The 21964-nt window shown below is 55.9% G+C and overlaps 6 protein-coding genes and 1 non-coding gene across 7 annotated transcripts; 2 read left to right on the forward strand and 5 right to left on the reverse strand.

Moving 5' to 3' along the window:
- Nucleotides 1–521: 521 nt before the first annotated feature.
- Nucleotides 522–1904, reverse strand: CYME_CMR309C (probable mitochondrial iron transporter Mrs3; the record flags this gene model as incomplete). The annotated part of the gene is made up of 1 exon (XM_005538499.1): nt 522–1904. The coding sequence occupies one exon, from the start codon at nt 1902–1904 to the stop codon at nt 522–524; it is 1383 nt and encodes a 460-aa protein (XP_005538556.1).
- Nucleotides 1905–2081: 177 nt separating this feature from the next.
- Nucleotides 2082–4663, forward strand: CYME_CMR310T. The gene has a single exon (XR_002461627.1). It is a non-coding gene; the product is annotated as a hypothetical transcript (transcript).
- Nucleotides 4664–5199: 536 nt separating this feature from the next.
- On the reverse strand, nt 5200–6837 carry CYME_CMR311C (probable multidrug resistance protein; the record flags this gene model as incomplete). The annotated part of the gene is made up of 1 exon (XM_005538500.1): nt 5200–6837. One exon carries the CDS (start codon nt 6835–6837, stop codon nt 5200–5202), a length of 1638 nt encoding a protein of 545 aa, XP_005538557.1.
- A 1239-nt stretch (nt 6838–8076) lies between these two features.
- CYME_CMR312C (hypothetical protein, conserved) lies at nt 8077–8799 on the reverse strand (the record flags this gene model as incomplete). Its single annotated transcript, XM_005538501.1, has 1 exon — nt 8077–8799. One exon carries the CDS (start codon nt 8797–8799, stop codon nt 8077–8079), a length of 723 nt encoding a protein of 240 aa, XP_005538558.1.
- A 1499-nt stretch (nt 8800–10298) lies between these two features.
- CYME_CMR313C (probabale oligoendopeptidase F) lies at nt 10299–12326 on the reverse strand (the record flags this gene model as incomplete). The annotated part of the gene is made up of 1 exon (XM_005538502.1): nt 10299–12326. The coding sequence occupies one exon, from the start codon at nt 12324–12326 to the stop codon at nt 10299–10301; it is 2028 nt and encodes a 675-aa protein (XP_005538559.1).
- Nucleotides 12327–15368: 3042 nt separating this feature from the next.
- Nucleotides 15369–17084, forward strand: CYME_CMR314C (hypothetical protein; the record flags this gene model as incomplete). The annotated part of the gene is made up of 1 exon (XM_005538503.1): nt 15369–17084. The coding sequence occupies one exon, from the start codon at nt 15369–15371 to the stop codon at nt 17082–17084; it is 1716 nt and encodes a 571-aa protein (XP_005538560.1).
- Nucleotides 17085–20701: 3617 nt separating this feature from the next.
- Nucleotides 20702–21070, reverse strand: CYME_CMR315C (CP12 protein, chloroplast precursor; the record flags this gene model as incomplete). Its single annotated transcript, XM_005538504.1, has 1 exon — nt 20702–21070. The coding sequence occupies one exon, from the start codon at nt 21068–21070 to the stop codon at nt 20702–20704; it is 369 nt and encodes a 122-aa protein (XP_005538561.1).
- Between the last annotated feature and the right edge of the window lie 894 nt (nt 21071–21964).

Below are 21964 nucleotides of genomic sequence, written 5' to 3' on the forward strand. Positions count from 1 at the left end.
GCGCTTGAGTCGCCAGCGGACGTCGGTGCCGTTGACACGGCCTGCTATGTGCTTGCTGAACGGCGATCGACGGTGATAGTCGTGTACCGCGGGCGAAACAAACGCTGACGAAATCATCGTTCTAGCGGTAGTGGCATTGCATCCATGGAATGGCTAGGAGAAACATGGCATTCATGGATCGCTCTCAAAGAGATTTACTTTCAGTGCGTTGCATGGAATGAGCAGTTCACCAGCTGAGCGCACGCCCAGGAGGCACTGCTCGGGTGCGCCCTGTCGCAGTGCGGCTAGTCAGGATGCGGCGTCTGGAGGTGCACCACCAGTCCGCACCGCGTCGCTACGCAGCACGTCGTCGATCATTGCAGAGCGATAGGCGTGAACGCGGAACCTGCCGCAGCCTGTACCCGTGTGCTTGCTCGGACGTCGACGTACACAGGAACGCTTCGCCCGTATACGTACATATCCATATACAGGCATGCGACAAGACACATATATATACTGCATCCTGGTGTGTTTCGAGCTCTCTAGTCCACGAAAGCATCCAAGGTGCTATCCAGGCCAAAGGCACGCTTCACCAACTCAAACGTAGTCCAAGCGATCGCGCCGGCCGGGGCATGAAAAAGCATGCGAGGTACGAGACCGGCCCAGAGGCCGCGAGCACCCTCCTCCAGAGCCACTGCCCGGAACGCTACCCACATGTTCCGATAACGTCGTGCCCCTGCTTCGCCTTGCGTTTGGAGACGCGTTCGCACCACATCCAACGGGTTGGTCATGCCTGCGGCAGCCGCACCAGCGATAGCGCCACTCACAAAGTGCACACCATGCCGCGCGAAACCGTTTGATGGAGACTGCTGGCGGGTAGTCATGTCCTCGGACGAAATCAAAAGTGATAGCGCTTCACGGCATGCCTCGTAAACGCTAAAGTACGTTGCACTGAAAGGCACATTCATTACCAGCGCCGTGCTGTATCCGGCGTACAACGCGCGAAACCCTCCCTGCTCCCGGTAAACTCGAAGCAAAGTATCCCATACTGAGCGGTAGTGTCGCTCGATTTGCATACGCTGCTTAACCACATCGAAAGGCGCCATGAGTCCATCGCTGAATACCGTCGCAAGTGCGCCTGCTGCAGCCACGGCAACCGGCTCCGACAAACCTCCTCGTCGTTCTGTCGTCCATGCGACTTCCGGTACGGAGCCACTACCACGAATAGCGGCTAAGGATACAAAGCGAGCTCGCAAAGCCTCATAGGTTGCAAAATAGACGGCATGTGCAGGACCTGCCGACAACGCCACTGCACCAACTCCACGCCAGAGCGCACGGAGACCGCCTTCGTCCCGCCAAATAGCTCGAACAGCGCTGATAATGGTGTAGCTGGCAAAGCCTGCCTGCCCATGATACGACTGCATCCGCGTCTTGACCAAGTCTACCGGATAAAGACAGATGTGCTCGGCAAGACCTGCGGCCCCGCCTGCGAGCATATGCTGGAGCGCTAGAGGCAAGTTGTCCTGCAAACGTGCTCTGGTGCTGGTGGTACGACCAAGTGCGTCACCGGCGCAAGCGTGCACCACTGGAGCGCGTCGTTCTATCTGTTCATGTGGTACACTGGTCTCGCTACCGACCGCGTTCTTTGGAGACGGTGCTGGCGGCTCTGCGAACGTCTGAGGTTTCCGTGGACACGTCGACTGGGCCACCGCCGCAGACGACACGGGCTCCACCGAAAACGCGCTTTCTCGTAGTGAGATCGTTGGCGATCGTTCCGCATGTACGGTTTGATGTCTATCCAACTTTGACGCGGCAGCGGGCGTACCAGTTTCAACCTCCGTTGAAAGACTCGGGCTCGAGCCGCTGGCGTTCCGTGGCCACGACACCGGCAACGTTGTACCCGCGCCGGACCGCCAACTTGCCATGACTCTCTCGGAAGTCTCGAGAGTTCGCACCAAAGTCCTAGTTCTACAGCGTACCCCGTTACGTCCGAGGGTGCGGTCCGTACCCGAGCAGACGGACCCCGCCAGAACTGCCCCGCAGCGCCCGTTCGAGGGTTACGTTCGGCGACCGCCACGAGAGGCTGCAACTCCGGACCTCCCAATGCGGGCACAGGGGGAACGCTCTGTAAAGAGGTATTTGCGAGAAAGAAGCTGCCGTGTTCGCCCCGTGAAGTGTTAGGTCTGAGCTGGGGTTTCGGAGTTCTGAATGGAGGGTATCCCCATTCAGAGACACTGGGGGTGGTACACCGCAGGTTTCTACTGCGGCTGTGTTGCTGCCGGTGTCTACCTGGGCTACAGACGGGAGCGACACTGGCGGGAGCAGGGCGTCGGTCTCCGCAGTCCCCGCCAGCCGCCGCTCTTTTTTCTCGGGAAGGACCGTACGACGAAAGAGTACTTGGAGCAAAAAGGTGAGACCGGCAGTGGAGCGCTCACGCAAGGCGCTCCGCGCTCACGTCCGCAGCGCTAATCCACGTCGTTTGTTGTGTGCGTGGTGACGGTGCCCGGTGCCGCGACTGATGCCGTGTAAGGTTGGGAGGAAGAGCGCTGTAGAGGTAGGGAAAGATGGGACTGGAATGGAGAGTGCATTTTGGAAAACTGGGTTGCTAAGCCCAATTTCTAGAAGCACGCACTGCGCTTTTGGGAGTTGCGACGCTCTCCGGGCAGGTAGCAGGCAAACGAGAGACGGAACCTTGACCTGTATCGTTGAACCCGGACGCGTGCTTGAATATCGAAGGGATACAAGCCGCGCGGCCTGACACAATGCTTCAGGTGCAGCCTACGTCTTGACGTGGGCAAATCATGTGCATAGGCGTTGGGGGTGTTCGTAGGCGCTGTGCTCTATACAGGGACGCACATGCGTCTGGTGCGCGTTGCCTGGGGGCATGCATCTCAGCACTCGATGCGACGGATATTACGAGTCAGACCTGCAGTGATGGAAAGCCCATGTCGGATAAATTTTTCTGTTAGAGTTTCACACATGGGATGGATTATCGAGAATCACGCTCCACCGCATCGCATGCCGTATACTGGAGGATGCAGCGCGCAACATTCACTGACGAAATCATGGTGCGACATGGGCACTGCGGCACGCGCCTAGGAATGGTATGCATAACATGCAAGCACCATAGGTACTGTGCATTTCTCTGGACTCTGTATCTTGGCTTGATATGGGCATCGTGATACCGATAACACGCAAGCACCATAGGTACTGTGCATTTCTCTGGGCTCCGTATCTTGGCTTGATATGGCCATCGTCATACCGATAACACGCAAGCACCATAGGTACTGTGCATTTCTCTGGACTCTGTATCTTGGCTTGATATGGCCATCGATGGAGGCTCAACCGTATATAGGGTCTCGTCCGCCGCCACGCGATCATCGTCAGCTATGTCGCAGCATCTGCACGTCCATGCATTGCATCCTTGACAAGCGTTCGACTGCTCGCCCCGAAAGGAATTTAACTTCACGGAGAACGGGGCAATGCACCTCGCCATACAGAGGAAACGCTCCCGCATATTGGACACGGCCATAGGCCAGAGCGCTAGCTGAAGATCATCCAGAGGTTCTGGGGGGAGTGCTCGCCACACCCGGTGTCAGATGAAAATGGAACACTGAATGGCTCGATCTCGAACTGTTTTTCGATTCCTCTCAAAATTTTCGTTTAGCTGTGAATACTCGACATACAGAGTGCAGCGTTTGAAGCATAAGGAGTCGTACGTATCGTTCGGATTCTCATGCGTCGAGTCTGAGTGGAACCCTGGATACGCTGCTGCCGGAATTCGTTGCGTCACCGGATTCAAGATGATTCGCGATGCCCTCGAACAAGGCTTTGTGAAGCTATCGATATCATCATCCAATGCAGACGTGCAAGCATGCACTCTTTTCCATTCCCTGTGCAAAGGTCGCTGAAATCATGCGATCTTTAGGATGTCGATCTATCCGCTTCCGAGCAACTGTTGGTCGCAGCAATTCACGCCCCCCGATTGACGAGGAAAGAAGATCGGCGTCGTCCGTTGACGTTTTCTTCACAAGCTCGTGCCGCAAGTTCACTTACTTTGCCACGTCAGCTATTCGATTCCGTTCGAGAGACAAATCACTCTCTTGTTGTGGCCGTCGACGACACCGCATACGACAGCATCACCATACCGCTTATGGGGTTTGCTTCCAAGGGCTCCCTTCTCTTCTGTCTACATGGAAACGTGTCTTGGACTGGGAATCGAGTCATTGCAGTGATCGCTTCCAGAGGAACGTACGTCATCGCTCTGCTCCAAAGGAGCGTAGACGGATCGACACATCCCTACCTGATCCCTGGCCTGAATGATTTTTCCGTGACTCGTTTCATGATGGACAACATCTCTTTCCATACACCATCTGTTGAATGGAACAGCATGTGCTTGCGTATGCAGCGAGCAGCCTACCTGCCAACTGGGTCGCTTCGAAAAAGCAGCCCGTGATCATAGGGCACGGCACCGGGCGCTGAGACAAAGGACGGCATCGAGGATTGCACGCTTTACCAGTCGAAGGCGTGTACAGCATGAATAAGCAAACGTTCACGCGCCACAGAGCGGCCCCCGGGAAAGGAAGCCTCGTAGACATCTGGGATTACCGGACCACAATCCAGCGTCACCAGAGCGGTGGACGCACCCAGGATGCATACGAAGAAGATAAAAATCGCATGCGAAGCGTACATCCCAACCATCGACTATGCATCGAATGCGTTGTCCGCAGCTGGCAGCCGCGAAATCGGGGCATGCACGCTGCCATCATCACCCATGGACTGCTGACGATAAAGCAGGAGGCAAAAAGAGAGACCGGCGTTTCAGAGACGGATCCAGGAAAGAGGAATCGGAAGCAGTCACAAAAAAATCCCGAAAATGGCAGATGCTGAATTTGATGAAAGTAGAAGGACATCAAATCTTTAGCATGTGCGCCCGTTTTCGTAGACCTGTTCCATTTCTTTCTGACATGCGCACAGCATCCCAGCGCGCTGCTACGTACTTGATACCCACCAAAGTGCATCTCGATCGCTGCAATACGTCGACCAAGACATTGAGGGCGTACCAAGGGCGCTGTGTTCATCACGCAACAAACCTGGGTCTGCGCCAAGAGCGCCTCCAGCGGCAAGCAACTGCCGCAGCTTCATTGTCTGAACCAGACCAAAACCGTCACGTATAGGTTGCAATGGCACTCGAACACGCCTTGCTCATGTCTACCTCGCTCAGGCTGTGATAGAGTCCAGGGCGGCTGTCTCCGCGATCCGACGTCCGCGGCTACCCGAACGGTATCCCGCAAGGAAGCGCTCCCACGGCATAATCGACTGGTGGCCGTCGCTCCAGTTCACGGCGAGGGCGTAATTCCCGACATTCATCATTTGCATCGGGTATATGTTGTCGTCAACTGAATTCGGATCCAGCAGTTGTTTGCCGGTACACTCATCCACGCATGCGGCACAACGGCACGCCCTCCGGAGTGCTGCAGGTTGAATGCGCTCCTCCATGTGATCCTGGAGCTGCACCACAATTTCACGATGATCTGCATCCCACCTCGCTTGTGGGATGGGTACAGCTCCGAAGCGAACCCGTGCACATTCCTGAACGATGTTTTCGGCGATTCGGCGGTAGCATTGGAAAATTTCACTCGTCTCGGGGAGCGTGAGCGTTACAGGCGTTCCCGTATCGCCAGCCGCGTTGATCTCGGGCCATAGTGGCACTTGGAACGTGCTGCGAATGCCGAACTCTCGCGATATCCGGGCGCTGTGCCCTTTTCCGAAGAGATCATAGCGTTTTCCTGTGTCCGGAGCAACGAAATAGGCCATTGACTCCACGACTGCAATCGGCGGAACAGCCATTTTGTCTAGAAGCTGGATACCCTTCACAACGTCGGCGAACGCGAGGCGTTGCGGTGTGGTTACGACAACCGCTGCAGTGGCCTTCAGCACCTGGCCCAGGGTGATCTGAATATCACCAGTGCCAGGCGGTAAGTCCACCAAAAGGTAATCGAGTGAGCCCCAGTCGGTCTGCTGGATGAGTTGCGTGAGGAGCGAGGAAACCATGGGTCCTCGTAGCATCGCCGGATCTGAGTTGATGTAACCAAAGCTCATGAGTTTCACACCCGCACGCGTCAGCGGCACCATGAGCCCGTCTGGGGTCAGTCGAATCCGTTTCTCGTTGTGTTCGGGATTCACCATGATCGGCAGCGATGGCCCGTAGATATCCGCATCGAGAATACCCACTCGAGCGCCGAGCCTTGCCAGCACGAATGCCAGATTCACAGCTGTGGTGGATTTCGCTACGCCGCCTTTGGCGGACGTCACCAGAACGATGTTAGAAACCTGTGAAAGCGGATCGCGCGATCCTCCCGCTTCAGGTGCCGCTGCACTTGGCGTCTGGGCTGTTAGCCGTACGTTCGCACGCGTGACGAACGGCAGGCTCTCCGCAAGCCTCGTGCATTCCTCACGAAAACGCTCCTTAATGGGGCATGCTGGCGTCGTCAGCTCAACATCGAACGATACGGTTCCATAGTGTTCATCACCTCCGAACTGTATATTCTTCACAAACCCCAGCGTCACAATGTCCTGCCCCAAGTCGGGGTCCACGACTGCTTTCAGCGCAGAGAGCAGTTGCTCTGTTTTATCTGCGACGCTAAGTGGACGCTCAGACTCGTTGGCACAACAGACCAATCGACGTCTTTGGGTTGAAAGCCTTACATTCCGAGCGCTTTTGACTGGCTGCCTGCAGCCGCTGCCCCAGTACCCCCTGGCGCACGCAGCACAGCCTGGTGCCCGCCGCTGCAAACGACCTGCCGCCGCGACACCTAACGAACAGAATGCTAGACTTGTGACAGTGCCTTGCTCCATAGCGCTCCTCTTCTCAGAAATAGTGACCAGAAAACTTTTCGTATGGTAGCCGCTCAACACGAACAACTCGCGCTCAAAACCTCACAGCACCGAGTGCTTGGTGCAACGAACAGACGCTTCCGCGGACACAGTGCCCACACGAGAACGTCGAGTGCAGCTCGTTCGAGACGCACACACTGAGCCCTACCGCTACACACAAGGAGAAACTGTGGACACTGCTCAAGGCTGGTTGGCACCAAGCACACACCAAAAGGTAACAGCTTTCGTGCGGCTTCGAAGAAAAAGCACGCGTTGCGCTGCTGCCTTACGGAGGCTGCTCCAGCGGCTCGGGCGACGGCAGCGCAAACCGATGGCGTGGACCTGCGGTGCACAAACGCACACGCGGTGGCAGTCCCAGAGTCGCAAAACGCCTACTCTTTCTTTTCCTGGGATCTGTCTGAGGACACAGACTCAATGGGACATTCTTCTGCTCGTTCTACTGCTGACTTTCGATGTTGTACGAGCGTTTTATGTTCATGTCCAACCTCGATGTGCCAAGTTCAACAACAAGGGTTCAAGGGATGCATCGGTAGTTTCGGGATTGAAGGACGCGCTTGCTGCTGTCGGGGTCGGAGCGCCCGCTATGCTGCGCATTTTCTGGTGTAGGCGCAATGAACTTAACCAGAATTTCCCGAATGTGCGACTGCGCTCGACACTGAACGCGGAGATCACGGTTGCTTCACAGTGACCTGTGCATCGCGTGTGCTCCATCCTGGTGTTCCCGCTCAGCACAGCGGATGGATCCGTCTTGTGCGCCGCCGGATCCCGAGTCTTCCACGGGTGCTTGGCGAAACCCTTGAGGCATCCGTGCCGTCGTCACCACACGGCAACAGACCGAGTTTGAGATCCCTCTACGGGCGACTGCTCGAGATGTAGCGATGGATGCATCACGGCCGCTAGCGCTTTGCAGAGGCAGCGCAATGTTGCGACAAGTGACGGGCGTTGGCTCCGGACAGCGCATACCGCATATGTGCGCACTATTCCCATACAATACCCAGACTTTGTGCAACCGCCATTCATAAACACAAGCTTGATGATTTACATAGCATTGGAGGTTTCGTTATCGAACACCTGTCCCCTGTGACGGACCGGGCAGCTTCGGCGTTCCGCGCACATCTACGGACACAATGCACTGCCGCCAAACAACTTGTTGTTGCTTGCATCCAGGTCCATGAAAAAGCAATGATCGAGCCTGTAGGCTTATCGGGGTGGCATCTCAGCTTCGACGAGCTTCCCGCTCGCATACATCCATTTCCCGCGCTCTTTCACGAAGCGACTCCGTTCTATGAAGAAACCGAGGGCGCCTTCGTAGATGAGATTCGCACGAAACTGAATAAAGGATACATCGGGGCTCGCGGTCTTCTCATCAAGGACCTCCATACCCGGAAAGCGATACAAGTCGCAGAACTCCAGAATGTCTGCCTCCCAGCGGTTCCAGTCGTCCGTATAGTCCGGGTTTGTTTTCGAAGTGGTCCGCATGATAAACCCGGGTAAGCGATAGGCGAAAGCCGAGTATCGAGCACGCAAAAGCTCTTCTGCTTCTGCGGGTGCCTTTGAGTTCGTATGAAAGGGCATGCAGCAGTTCCGATACGTCCTGCCGCTCCCGCAAGCGCAGGGTATCTCCGGGTTTTGCGGGACGCGGTCTGAACGTGTTCGTTTCTTCCCAACACCATAGGAGAGGAAACCACCAAAAAGCGCACCACGGGGCAGAATGCTCCCCGAAAGATCGTTATCTTGGTCGCGAGGCTCGTCAACGTTCCCGCCCCGGCAGGTAAGCTTCGGCACGCTTGAGCGACCTCGGTGGCGACTATGGCGCCCTGCAGCCGCTAGGAGACTCTGCCGCACAGCAAGGGCGCTTGTTCGAAGACCACGACATGGACTGCGCCCATACTTTCCCGAAAACCCCGCCAAACCGCAAAACATGGGCCTGACTTTGCCAAAAGTTCCACAGCACACTCGTTTACGCTGCAATGGAAGAGAGACGACATTTCCGATTGCGCTGGATCGCATGAACGACGCGCGAGCTGGACACCTGCTCCGTCGACCAGTACGTATATCGAGTGCAGGAATCGATTGTATACGATGCCCTTTGATGCGTTCAGGACGATATACAAGCATCAAGAGCGCGGGTGCATGCCAAAACAGGTAGAGAGGAAGCTCGTAGAACAGAGACGGTTGCACGAGACGCTGCAGGGTAAGCTGACCGGACCTCACATGGCAAGGCAATCGTTGGTGAGAGGCTTTCCATGGCGGGATCCCTCCAGCAACCATACGCATAAGCACATTCTGAACCGAGACTTGATGCCTCGATCAAAATCCGGAATCGTCTCGTGGCTCCTTGGCGTCCTGCGGCTTTGCATCAAGCGAACTTTCGACGGAATCGTTTAGTGGTCCGTATGTGCATTGAGATGAAACGCTGCAGATTTAGGACGAAAAAACTCAGTAGCGCGGAGAGGCGGCATTGTACGCTCCAATGGATCAAGGCATTAGGATGTTAGGGTGCAGCCTCCCAGAATAACTCGAGCGCCGTATCTATTCACCAAGAACAGTTTCCCTGGGCAACTCGGGAACGATTACAGTCTTCCATCATTCGACAGTGTTGTGTTTACCAGGGACGATTCCGCTCACCAGATCGGTCCTGGAGGCAGTGCAATTTTTTCACCCGAGGCAACGCAAGCGACAGCTCAGTTTTCCATGAAATGCTCTTCGGCTGTGTGCTGAAGCCGTAGCCGCTGGGGTCATGCCGCGTGCATCTGCACTTGCCTGCGGCCTGTGTTCACATATCGCGAGGCTGCATGAGGTGTCCGAAGCGGAACCTAGCACCTGAACATGCACCTGTGCACTTGTTCCTCGCGCAGCCGATTTGGCTCTCAGCTGAGCTCTGTAAACTGCAATGCTCCCTTGGAGGACGCGGGTCGGATACGCGCTTCTCGCAAAGAAACCGCGGGCGATAATGGACACATGTGGCGACCGAGACGCACTTTTGCGGTCGAAGCGTTCACCCAGCAGATTGGGGAGCAGCAGGACCATACCCGGCGCTTCCATATCCTCAAATCTTGATGAAGGGAACGCGTCTTGAATAGGCGGGTGTGTCGGCGGTTTGGGGACGCTGTGCAAGCCGCACAGCCCGCTCGGATTCCCCGTTGTACCGAGCCGTCAAAGCGAGCCACCGTAGACGCCCAGCGGTTTCGATGCAAGGCTCCATATGCCGTGCCTACCGCATTTCTTGACTGAATCGACACAGATGGTCTACTTTCCTGGACGTAGGAGCTTGTTGGATAATCCTGAGGCACCCGCTCTGGCGTGCTTTCAGGAGAACGCATCGACGAGCGCCTGGAGCGCACCGCTGGCACCGGCTAGATGCATCAGCGGCATTAGAGTTCCCACACATACGATCGGCTTTATGGACCAAGTCGTGCCGATCAGCGCGTGAGCTGATCCAATTCATCGACCAGAGCACCAAAGCGCCGCAGCGCCGCTTGAACCGGCTCCGGACTTGTCATGTCGACACCGGCAATGCGCAAGGCATCAATGGGATCCACGCTCGATCCCGCTCGCAGGAAGGCGAAGTAGGCATCTCGTTCTGCCGTGCCGCCGCTGAGCACCCGCTCCGCAAGAGCGAGTGCTGCGCTGATCCCCGTCGCGTACTGGTACACGTAGAAATTGTAGTAGAAATGGGGAATGCGGAAGAGCTCCCATTCAATCGCCTCGTCGATACAAACGCCATCCGTTCCAAACCACTCTTCATTGAGTGTGCGATATGTCTGCCGGAGCGTTGCAGGCGTCAAGGGATGACCTTCCTCCGCCATTCTATGGATACGTAATTCGAAATCCGCAAACATTGCTTGACGGAAGAGTGTACCACGTAAATCCTCTAGCGACCGGTTCACGAGATACGCCTTTTCCGCCCTGCTGTTGGCTTTCGTGCGAAAGAGATAACGGGAGTAAAGCTCCTCATTGAACGTTGAGGCAACCTCTGCGACAAAGATCGAATAGTCTGCATAGTGATAGGGTTGATGTTGGCGACTGAAATGACTATGCATCGAGTGCCCGAGCTCATGCGCCAGCGTGAACGCGTCATTAATGTTCGCCGGGTCGTAATTATGAAGAATGTACGGCTCGCTGTCATAACAGCCGGATGAATATGCGCCACTGCGCTTGCCTTTGTTCTCGTAACGATCCACCCAACGGCGTTCTCCGAGCCCGGCAGACGCGACCCGCAGGTATTCGTCTCCGAGGGGTGCCAGCGATGCCAGTACGGACTTGACAGCGTCCTCGTACGGCATGGCGAGGTCCACGTCAGGAATAAGTGGTGCATACATGTCATACATGTGAATACGGCCGTCGTCCTCACGATCCACACCCAAGAGGCGCCGCCGTAGCGCAACGTATCGATGATGATGGTGCAGACCATGCTTGCGAATGGTATCCAAGAGGTTTTCGTAGACTTTCGTGGGGATCGCGTTCGGTGTCAGCGCCGCCTCGAGAGCCGAGCGATATCGTCGCGCTTTGGCATGGAACACATGCGTCTCGACCGCGCCCGAAAGCAGCTCTGCGAGCGTGTTCTCAAACGAACGATACTTCCCGTGAAGCGTCGTGAATGCGTTCCGACGCAGGGTGCGGTCTTTGCTGCGCATCAATGTGCCGTAACTCCCATGAGATAGAGCAATCGAGTTCCCCTGGCCATCCTGAACGAATCCAAAGTCAAAGTCGGCGTCATTCATCGCAGAAAACGCCCGAGCTGATGCGGACGTCGCTTTCGTCGAGGCCGCGAGGAGTGCCTCCTCGCTTGCGCTCAGTGTATGCGCCTTTTGTCGACGAATTCGCTCTAGGTAGTGCTTGTACGGCTCAAGGCCTTTCCCAGGTTCCAGATAGTCATTCGGCACCTCCACCAACTCCGGCTCGAGGAAAGATGTCTGCTCTGCATAGCGGGTGTGCAAGTCCACGGCTCGCGCGTACATGCTCTTGGCTGCTTCGTTCCGCAAGTCCTCATCGTGCAAGAGATGAGCATACGTATACACACGCTCAATCACGCGGGCTATCCTCAGGTACTCTTCGAGAGCCTGGCGAACGGTTTCGGGTGACTGTGTCACGCGCCCACGGAAGGAAAGCAGCTTCTCCCACGGCCCTGAACATGCAGTAAAGTCCCGCTCCCACTCCGACTTGTCCGCGTATAGACGAGACAGGTCCCATTGATCGCTCTCGGGCACTTGATCACGTTCCGGAACACCGATGGTAGCAGTTTCGCGGGTAGCCACCGGTGCTGGTGAAAGCAAGACCCGCACAGCACCCGCCGTTCGACAAAGTGACTGGTGAACAGGCGAGATCGACATTGACGTGGTCCCTGGCATCCAACGAGGAGACCTAGTTCGGCGGCAACACTTTCCCCAGCGCTGTTGCGACCGGAGCAAGCTCGTTGACTGGACGATGAAAGACGGGCGATAACGCATATGCACGCAAGTCCTTGCGCACGAGCGCTACTGCTCCAAATGTCTGGCAAGCTTGTGAGAGGCGGCAGGCCCTGATGCCTGCATAAGGGTGCAGCGTCTCTCACTGTATAAATTGTTCGTGTTTGTCATAGATTGTGTTCAATGGAACAAGAAACCTTTCGCTGCCACGGATGGTCACTAAATACCCACGCACAGACGCCTCCAAGTCATTTTATGGCCGGGCACCTACGATCGGCTTCAGTTTCTACCTGCACACTTCGAGCCTGAGGGGTTGTCCCCATGAAGTAAGATCGCGTCAACTCCACGGGTCTCAGCTACAGCACCGCACGTCTCCTGATATCGAGGGCGGCATGGAGGTCTTGGTTGAAGAACTCCTTGCGTGCATTGATGCCGGTTGAACTCACCAAGGCATGGAGGAGTCCTCGAACTCGTATCCTCTACTCCACGAAAACCTCTTCACCGTCATGTCGGGCAAACACTGTTGCTCGCTTATCTCCACCCTTCTTATTCTTCGTCACTTGCTCTTCTGCGCTCGATGGACGGCGGGACGAGAATTTTCTTCGTTCTTTCGTGGAACCCCGGGATGACGGCCCTCTACTACCGCCGACTTCCATCCCCGAAACTTTTCTTTAGATTTTTGTACGTTGGAAATGAATGCACTTGTTTATGTCCCTAGGTGAGGTCCGTCCCGGAGGGAGAGGGACTTTCGGGACAGAGACGACATGTGCACCGGTGTGCCGCCGTGTGTTGAACGCTTCAGCGATTCACCCAAAGGATCCGTCGGTACTTTTAACGATACAAAGCACTCCTTCAATACCGTTGAACCATGGAGCGTACCGAGGAATGAAAAGCAGCTCTATGCCGATCGAATCGCCAATAGCTCGAATGCAGCGGCAATGGTGAAATACCACGTTGTCCAATGGAAGGATGTCGCCAGACGCTAGTGGAAAAGTCGTCGATGATGCGACGAAGCGGTTGGCGGTCCTGCATGCGCCTTCTCTACGGGCAAAACTGAGGCAGCCAAATAATTCCACTCCAGCTAGACCAGGGGATGATATCGTCGTTCTCTTCGAATTCAATCGTACATTCAACTGGCTCCTTGCTCCGCGAATATCCGAAAACACTCCAACTGTTTGGTCCGAAAGACGTCTCATCGACTGGAAAAACAAACTGACGTCCCTCTGCTTCATTCCGATCGCGACGTTCCAGGAACACTGTAGCTGCGATTTCGGCGGAAGAAGGCTGTGTGTGAAATTGGACTCTGTTTTTGCAACCGTATCCCCGTGGTTTCGGTACGACACGAACAATCCGCTCAGAAGCAGAGACGCTGGTGTCAGCCTCTATCGTCGCTTTGCCTTTCGTAAGGAGATCAACTGGCCGTTTTCTACCATCGACAGCGAGCAGACTTGGAGAATATCCGGTTTTGACGAAGAGCGCGTATAATTGTTTCTTTCAGTGTTCCTAAAGCATCTGAGTACTGTGGTATGACTGACCTGATGGAGGAGTGCAGTCCTCCTCGCTCTGTGCAGTAAAGAGTATATATCTTATAGGCGATTCGTCTACGGTCGATGGGGTACATTGTACGGGGATTTCGATCCCCTGCTATGCACCGCAGCGGAAGTGAAACAGAAACGATTCGAAAGACTGGAAGGCGTACGGATTCATAGCCAGATTCAGGATTTTCGGTCATGCCTTCCGCGTCGCATCTTGGAATCTTTGCTGCTGGAATTCATGACGACACTGGCATTACAATGATTCACGACGCCTACGAACAAGGTTTCGTACAATGGACGATACGATCATCCAATTCAAGCGTACAAGCGTCCATTCTTCTCGATTCCTTACGGAAAGCATGCTCGAATGACGTATTATTCAGATTTTGGATCTTTCTGTTTTAAGGCAACTCGTTGGTGCAGCCATTCGCGTCGCTGGATGGACCAGAAAACAAAACTCGTTGTCGCACAGTGACAGCTTCTTCACGGATTCATGCCTACAGTTCCCAGAATATTGCACGTCAGAGAAGCGGTTCCGTTCGAATCACAAATCCTCCACTCTTCATGGCCATCGATGAAATGGCATTCCACAGTAGCGCGGCACCTCTCACGGGATATGCTCCAAGCGGTTCCAGTTTCATCTTCTTGAATCGAAAAGGGTCTTGGACTCCGAATCCAGTCATCATGTCGTTCGCTGCCCATGGAGCGTGCGTCACCGCTTCGCCCGAATGGAGCCTAGAGATATCGACAGTTCTCGATTTGTTCTCCCACACTGATTTTGCTTCCGCTGCATGCTTCATGATGGACAAGATCGCGTTCCACAAATCCTCTCTCGAATGCAACAGCGTGCACTTGTGCATGCAGCGCACAGCGTACTCGACGATATGAGCAGCCTGAACAAGCGCTTGATCGAAGCATACGGAAACGGGCCCGGAAACGAAGGAGTGCAACGAGGGGCGACTTTTGCATCTGTCAAGGGCACGTAACGAGTGATGACGCCAGCATTCACGCTGGATAGTCCAGCGTTTGGCGGAACAGGTGTCGCGGACGTATGGGAGCAACTCAGCACATCTAAGAGCCACGATTGCGCTGGACGCACCAAGTCTGTGTACAGAGACGGTGCGAATGGCAAGCACAGCATAGATCACTACTGCCATATGTGCATGAAGTGCTTTGACAACGGGTGAAAGCTACGAAATCGGGACTTGAGCGCTGCCATCAGCATCCTCGGACGGCTAATAATTCAGCTGGAGCGGAAGCAGAGACCAGCGAATCTAAACCCGGAGAGAAGAGACATGGATAGAAAGCACCCGCAGAACAACCCGAAAAAGACTTGTGTTGATGATCGGTGGACGAGTCCAACATTTTACGGGGTACGCGCGATTGAACTACCCGAACCTGTTCTATTTTATGCTTACTTGGGTGTCGTGCGCTTTCGAGCATGAACGTGATGCGAGGCGCTTTCGGAACGCGTTTCTGCAGGGGCGCCGCGGGTCGGAACCCAGAAACGAACGCTTGAACACTTCAGTCGACGAGATCGTCGCTCTGCATGACTGCAGCTAGTCCCGGGGTGTCTGTACCACCGTGGTACGGTAATGATACGGAAACCAGAGACCGCATTCTGTCAAAACTGCGTATGGCGAGGCGACGACCCGCCAGTCGAGACCACTGGCAGTTCGTTGTAAAGCGTTTACGGTTGTGGCTGGGGAGCGCGGACGGGAAACAGGTACGCCCTCCGTGCATGCTCATTCTTGATCTCTATCCGAACGGAGCTCTACGCGCTCATAAGTTTCCACCAAACGCAGTTAAAGACGGCAGGCTGGCAACGGCCTGGGAGATGCTCGAGTTCCTGCTGGATGAGGTTCTCACGCCGCAGCGCGAGAATGCGGCCAGTTTACGCCCCGCGAGCATTAGTTTTACCAATCGGAACATTGCAAGAGCGCTCGCGGACCCCGTTCGGTTTCTCGTTTGCGAGCAAGTGACGCAGGACCTGCACGCACTGGTTTCCAGAGCAGGGTCTGCAGCGGCGGAGGCGGACTGCTGGAGCCCGCCTGTCCTCGCTGAGGCGGATGGCGTTCGCGAGTTTATGCAACGTTTCGCTCAGAACCTGATCGCTAAGGGAAAGGGTGCATCGAGCACGGCAAGCGAGGCACCTGGTCTGATACAGGGCTTGCTCGCAGGCGGAGAACGGCGCGACGGCCGTCCGGATAACCGGTACATTTTGCAGGCTCTACCCCTGTCAAAGTGCGAGCTCCTTGTCGGCCAGTACTACTGTTTAGCATACGCGCTCTTTCATCGAAAGCCCTGGGATGAGTTACCTGAGTCGTGGCTTTTCCGTGTGGAGAGCATCTGCGTTGAACAGGTGATGCAGCGGCCTGTGGCAGAGCGGTGGCGAAGGCACGTACGGTTTCTTGCGGTGCTCGGCGGCGAGACCCCGGGATTCGTTGGTCTACCGTCTGTCAGGGCAGCCCGTAAGCGATACGCCGCGAGTATGCGGCGCCTCAAGAAAGAGACCGAGGAAGGTTCGTCGACCGTATCAGAAGCGGAATCGCTAGACGCCCCCCTGTATCTGCCGTCGGAAGCCGTGTCGAGTGTGTCTGCGGATAGTATCCCTGACGTTGTTCTTTGCGCGTTTACTGGCCAGATCATTTCCGGTCCAAACGCAAATCGATGCAGCCGATGCAAGAGTGCTTACTATATTGACGAGGAAGCTCAGCGGGCAGACTGGAGCCGCCACGCCACTGAATGCGATGCGATCGCACAACTGAGTGCCTCCGCCGCTGCGGTGTCGTTGCGCCCAGGGGCACCAGAATGCCCTCAGATCTCGCGTCCATTCTGGCGCTATGCAGAGCTTGTCCATATCTATATGGAGGAGTCGTCGCTAACCTTTGACGACCTTGATGCGATCGAGGAGTATGCCTGGCCGGTTGCGCGTGACGCCCGAAACGGATGGCCTGTTCCCTTTGTAACCGTAGGCGGCCACGCGCTGCCACGGCCCAGCGTTGAACGGCCCAACCTGGAGGAGCTTTCCTGGATGATAGCTGTAATGGAGTGGATGCTGGAGCATCAGGGAATAGCGCGGCTCCGATCTGGGATGCAGATGGGACGCTGGCAAAACGATTCGATTTCATCCAGCGCTGCCGCTGGGCAACAATCTGCACAGCACGTGGTTTTGCTTTCCGTTGAACCGGTAGAGGATATGAAGCAGACAGCTATCAGTAGGTACTGCGCGGAGCCGTCGGCGAGCACCGCTGCCATTGGATAATTGGGTAACTTGGTGGATCTTTCGAAGCCTGGATACAAAACGGCAGCGGTGCACTAGATGACGCCTGAATGGTTGCTTGCTCGTAAGCAGATGCTGCCCGCTCTACACACCATGGCGAGACGTTCCGCATATCATAAATCGGCACTCGCGCTCGCAGCTCGCCAGTAAGCTACCAACGATGCTTTGTCACCGTTGGTACGCACGGTTGCGAACTTGACCGCTAGTCCTCTTTCCCGCCTTGCTCTACCCGAAGTATTGGCCATAGTGCGATGTGCAAACGTCGACAACGGTTGGGAAAGCAGCCTCACCGTTCGTTTTTCTGCCCACATGAGTGGATCTACTATGCCACGCTTCAGGTCCTTGGTTGCCTCCAGGAAGACCCCGAGCTTGGGCAGCCAAGGGCTGTCTCTGGCACTAGAAAAGAAATCATCTGCGGCATTGGCGGTACTCGTGTTCACGTGCATGCAATGAGGTCCGTCACCAGGGTTCTTGGCATCGCAGTAGCCTCGGCGCTCGGTGCGTGAGACTCTATCGACCGCATGCCTCGTACACCAGGGAACATTGCTCTCGCGGGGTGGCGGCGCGTGACCACCTCTCCCGAAGAGATGTCGTTGGAAACTCGGCAACTGGCGAGACCCGTGCGCCCGGGTGCGTCTGGTTCAACTCATCGATCCGAAACCAAAAAATCCGCCACATCTGCGCACCAGAGTCTGGAAACCCCGGAATGCAACACCTGGCCGTACAGAATTCCAAAGCAGAATATCGGTGAGGTTGCGTGCCTCTTTCCATCAAGTTGCTTCTTGTGTAGGACTCGCCTCGATGGACCGCAGCCGATGATGCATCGTTCGGCGGCACCCTTTCCAAAGGCCTTCGAGATGACGCACGCAGGAGCATGTCAAAACTTTTCTGATTCCGTACGGTATCCGCGCCAGGGTCCATCCGGTGCAGCAGTAGATGCCCCCGGTAGGATCAGTACCCGGGAAACCGCGCCCACGAGCCAAAGTCCCCGCAGAAGATGTCCGTTCTGAGGTTCGTGCAACTCGGAACCATCTGGAACGTCCCGGACCGGGTGTCGCTTCCTTGACTGCTAGGGCACAGAGTGCATCCCCAAGATTCCTGGTTCGTCTCATCGATGCTACACCATCGGAAAAAAAGCCCCTCAAGGCAGCATCCGCCGCTGTGCGACACCGCATGCATGCACGGATGTGCGGCACACTTGTGACACATAGAGACACGCACGCACCGCGGCCTCGTGTCGTGACACGCGCCGCACGCACCCCACGCTGCGTGGATCGATGCGTGTCGGGCACGCAGGCACCGCGGCCGCGATGGCGCCCTGCGATGATTGCCGAATGCGACATGCGTGGACATGGCGCGGGCTGTGGCCCCTCTGGCGCGGGCCTTCGCGTGCGGATCATTCGTGGCCGATGACGGGGCAGAGGGCGCCCAGACACCTAATTTGGATCCAGGCCTGGGTGCGGAAAGGCCACGCTGGTGACGGCGCTCGCGACGACCTAGCACCTTTTTTGTCTTCGATGAGGGCTCTGGATCCAAAATTCCTGTAGAGTAGGTGTTTTGACTGTTTCGTTGGTTTTTAAAACGAGTACTTCATACAGAAGAGAATATGCATAGAAACAGCTTGTTTGTGTTAACGTGCCTTGCCTTGATTGTGCTTTGCAGGGCGAGCGCTGTGCCGACAGAACCCTTAGAGCAGCAGGAGCAGCAGCTGTTGCTGGTGCCGGACTCGCTTCTCGAGCGTCAGAGTTTCATCGGAGGCGTGGGTGAGAGTGTTGGATCGGGGTCGCCACCCTTCCCGTATCCATCGCCGGCTCCGAACCCGCCTACATACAACTTCAGCAGGACAGCAACTGTTCTGATCACTGGCGCGAACATCCAAACCGATAACCACAGTCAGACGAACGACTTTCGCGCGGATACGGAAATCATTTTTGGAGGTGCGTTGGAGCACGCAACCGTTTTCCCAGACGATGCCCTCGGAACATACAAGATCATCAACGGCACAGAACTGTTATCCAGCGAGCAGTTCATCAACTTTACGTACTACGCAAAGCCGCTGGCGTACTTTACCGCGACAGACTACCCAGTCGCCCGCTACTCTCTGGCCGCGAGACTCAACTCTCCTAGGGTCATCAAATTTGCGTCGAACGCATTAGCGCTGAAGCAGCTCGTCGCTGTTGCTCGCGGCAGTGACTTTTACGTGGCGTGGCGCGCTGTCGATCCTCTGAACGAGTCAAGCAGACCGGACCTTCAGGATGCCTTCTTTGATTTTGGTGTCATGTCCATCCAGAAAGTTCCTTGTACGGGTGCAGGTATAAGCTGTTGATAGCTGGAAAGACGTCCGACTCGCCCAAGACTTTGCGGAACTGTTTTGACGGCTTGGATCGTGAGGGATGAAACCAAATACGTAAAGCGTGTTGTGTGATTGGGGCTCGTTTTTTCCAGAGCAGCGAACGCATCATGATCCGGAGCAGAGGTGATCTCGCGTCCCTGTCTCATGAGCGGCAACTTTCGGTATGGAAGACCCCATTTCTTGGGGCCGACCAGCGAGTCCGTTTGACGTCTCGCCAAGCGCATTCGCTGTGGTGGAATCCCAGTAGGTGCACAGCGTACCCGACGCTGTGCGACTGAAGCGATCGCGAGCACCGCTTCTGAGCTACGCGACACCTCGGCTCACTAGGGCACGCTTCGGGTATTGCCTGTGACGTAAACGGCCTTGAGGACGATCAAGCGCCCGCCTATCGCTTTCGCGCAGAACATGTGATAATCCGACCGACTCCTCGAGCCGACCGCCATCAAGGCACCGGGAACCCGTCGTGTTGCCGTGTGGCGACAAGCGCGGCGTATCCAGCATCGCAGCGAACGTCAAGGGCAGCGTCTCGACACTGGGGTGTCTATGTGCCTGTCTCTATCCGAACGCTATTCCAGACAGGAAGACTCGTCTGACGCTTATGGGACGTCCAGCGTCTATGGGCCCGTGGCCGACAATTCCCTGGTTACTGACAGTGATCGCGTGTCCGCCGGGGCTGGTTAGAATCATCGTTCTTACACCACTAAAAAACCCGACCGAGGCATTTGGTTTACGCGTCTGAGCACATACTTCATACCCGCGGAGCGCAGTGGCTCTTCGGAAGGAAACACCAGGAATTCATTCCAAAGCGGAGGCCCTCTTGCTCGCCTGTATTCTGCACAGGTGCAGGCGGCTACGAAGCATTCTTCTACGCAACGAATCCGGAAAACTGAAAGCTTTCCGCCGTCTCTTGAAACAACGACATGGGCTCGCCTGTGCTGGTGGCCGAGTCCCGGTTCTATGACTCGCTTTCTCAAAAGCCAGGAAGCAACGCAGGCCAGTGCTCGCGCGCACCTGTATGTCATCGTAAACAGAGAGCCATGGGCCCGCTGGCCCCAAAGTCGGCAGACAACACGGGCAGTGCTCGTGCGCCCCTGCACGTTCTAGGAAACAAAAACCCCGGGTCTGAGCAAGCGCCACAGCACTCCACTGCAGTTCACTCAGAAGGCAAACCAACCGCGAGAAGACCACACAAACATACACACACGAAATAACTTTCCGCTACAAGGGACCCCCGCCGCGACCTTCCCTAGTCTTCGTAGACACGGCATTCGTCCGCCTCTGGGACTTCATTACAATACTTTTCCAACGGATCTTCCGACTGTTTGTTTGCAGCCTGGTGGGACCGCTCAGCCTCGAGTTCCTCGACGAAATCCCAGGCTACTTTGGCCTCCTTGCTTGCTTTCCCATATTTCTTCGCCGCATCTTCTGCGTTCTTGATAGCTTCCTGAATCTGAGTGTTGAGCTTTTCGTTCGCCATCCGCAGCGCAGCGACTCTCGTCGTTTTCCTCGTCCGCAAAAACGTCCGTCGCACGGCAAACGTTGCTCTCGTCTTGCTCACTGATACGGAAGAAAAGTGTGTGGCGTTCGAAGGTACAATCAGAAATGCAGCCTTCATCCCTTGAAACGTTACGGGTACAGCAGTCGCGCTGAAGCAAGATATTTCGTGCTGAACGCGAGCGACGGCGATGCGCATTCGTCGCGATGTACGGGTGCTGCACGCACGCGCAGCGCCCAGACGCGATGATGAAGTTGCGATCGACGGCGATTTTAAAAACTGTATGAACCTGGATATTGTGGACTACGCCGTGTTTCGTCCGTGATGCACGACGTGTCCGCCGTCGTGCGCGCGCCTTCACGCGATGACTGGCGGCTGCCGCGCGCGAACGTCAACGGATCGCGCTTGGGCGAGCGATATAAGAGGCCAAGTCCGCACGCATAAGCATCCCATGCAGGCTACCTCCTTCCAGTGCCTAGTGGCTCTAGAGACGAGCGTTGTCTGGTAAGAACCATTCTATTGCCTTTTTGGAAGCGTCTATTGCATTCCGAACGATCGCTGAGCTGCTAATCGATTCGCGACGCCCCGGAAACCCCTCTATACCTTACGCGATCACTGAGTACGAGTCTTGACAGGAGCGAGTCGAGCACCTGCTAGCCTGAAAATACGCCCCGCTCGTGACAGATTACTGCCTGTCACGTGAAATACGCCTAGCTCGGCATGTGATATGCTCGTTTCGAGACCAGGATCCGAGCGGACGCGGTCCACAGAGCCACTGAACGCCCATGCCCAGAAACTGTCTATCACAGCGGCAGCTGGAGCAACGATCCAGTCCAGATGCTCGCCACTCGGGAGAGCCTGCTGAAGGGCGGGCGTGACTTATTTGAAATCGCCAGACCGACTGCCGCATCGAAATTCTCATGTTACGAAGCTCACTCCGTCGCCTCTCTGCACACGGCAGCTGCAGCGCGGGCCAACCGATGACCGTACCCGTATCGAGTCGATCAGCGGAAC

This window comes from Cyanidioschyzon merolae, chromosome 18 (assembly GCF_000091205.1).
Source record: "Cyanidioschyzon merolae strain 10D DNA, chromosome 18, complete genome".
In the NCBI taxonomy this organism is placed as follows: domain Eukaryota; phylum Rhodophyta; class Bangiophyceae; order Cyanidiales; family Cyanidiaceae; genus Cyanidioschyzon; species Cyanidioschyzon merolae.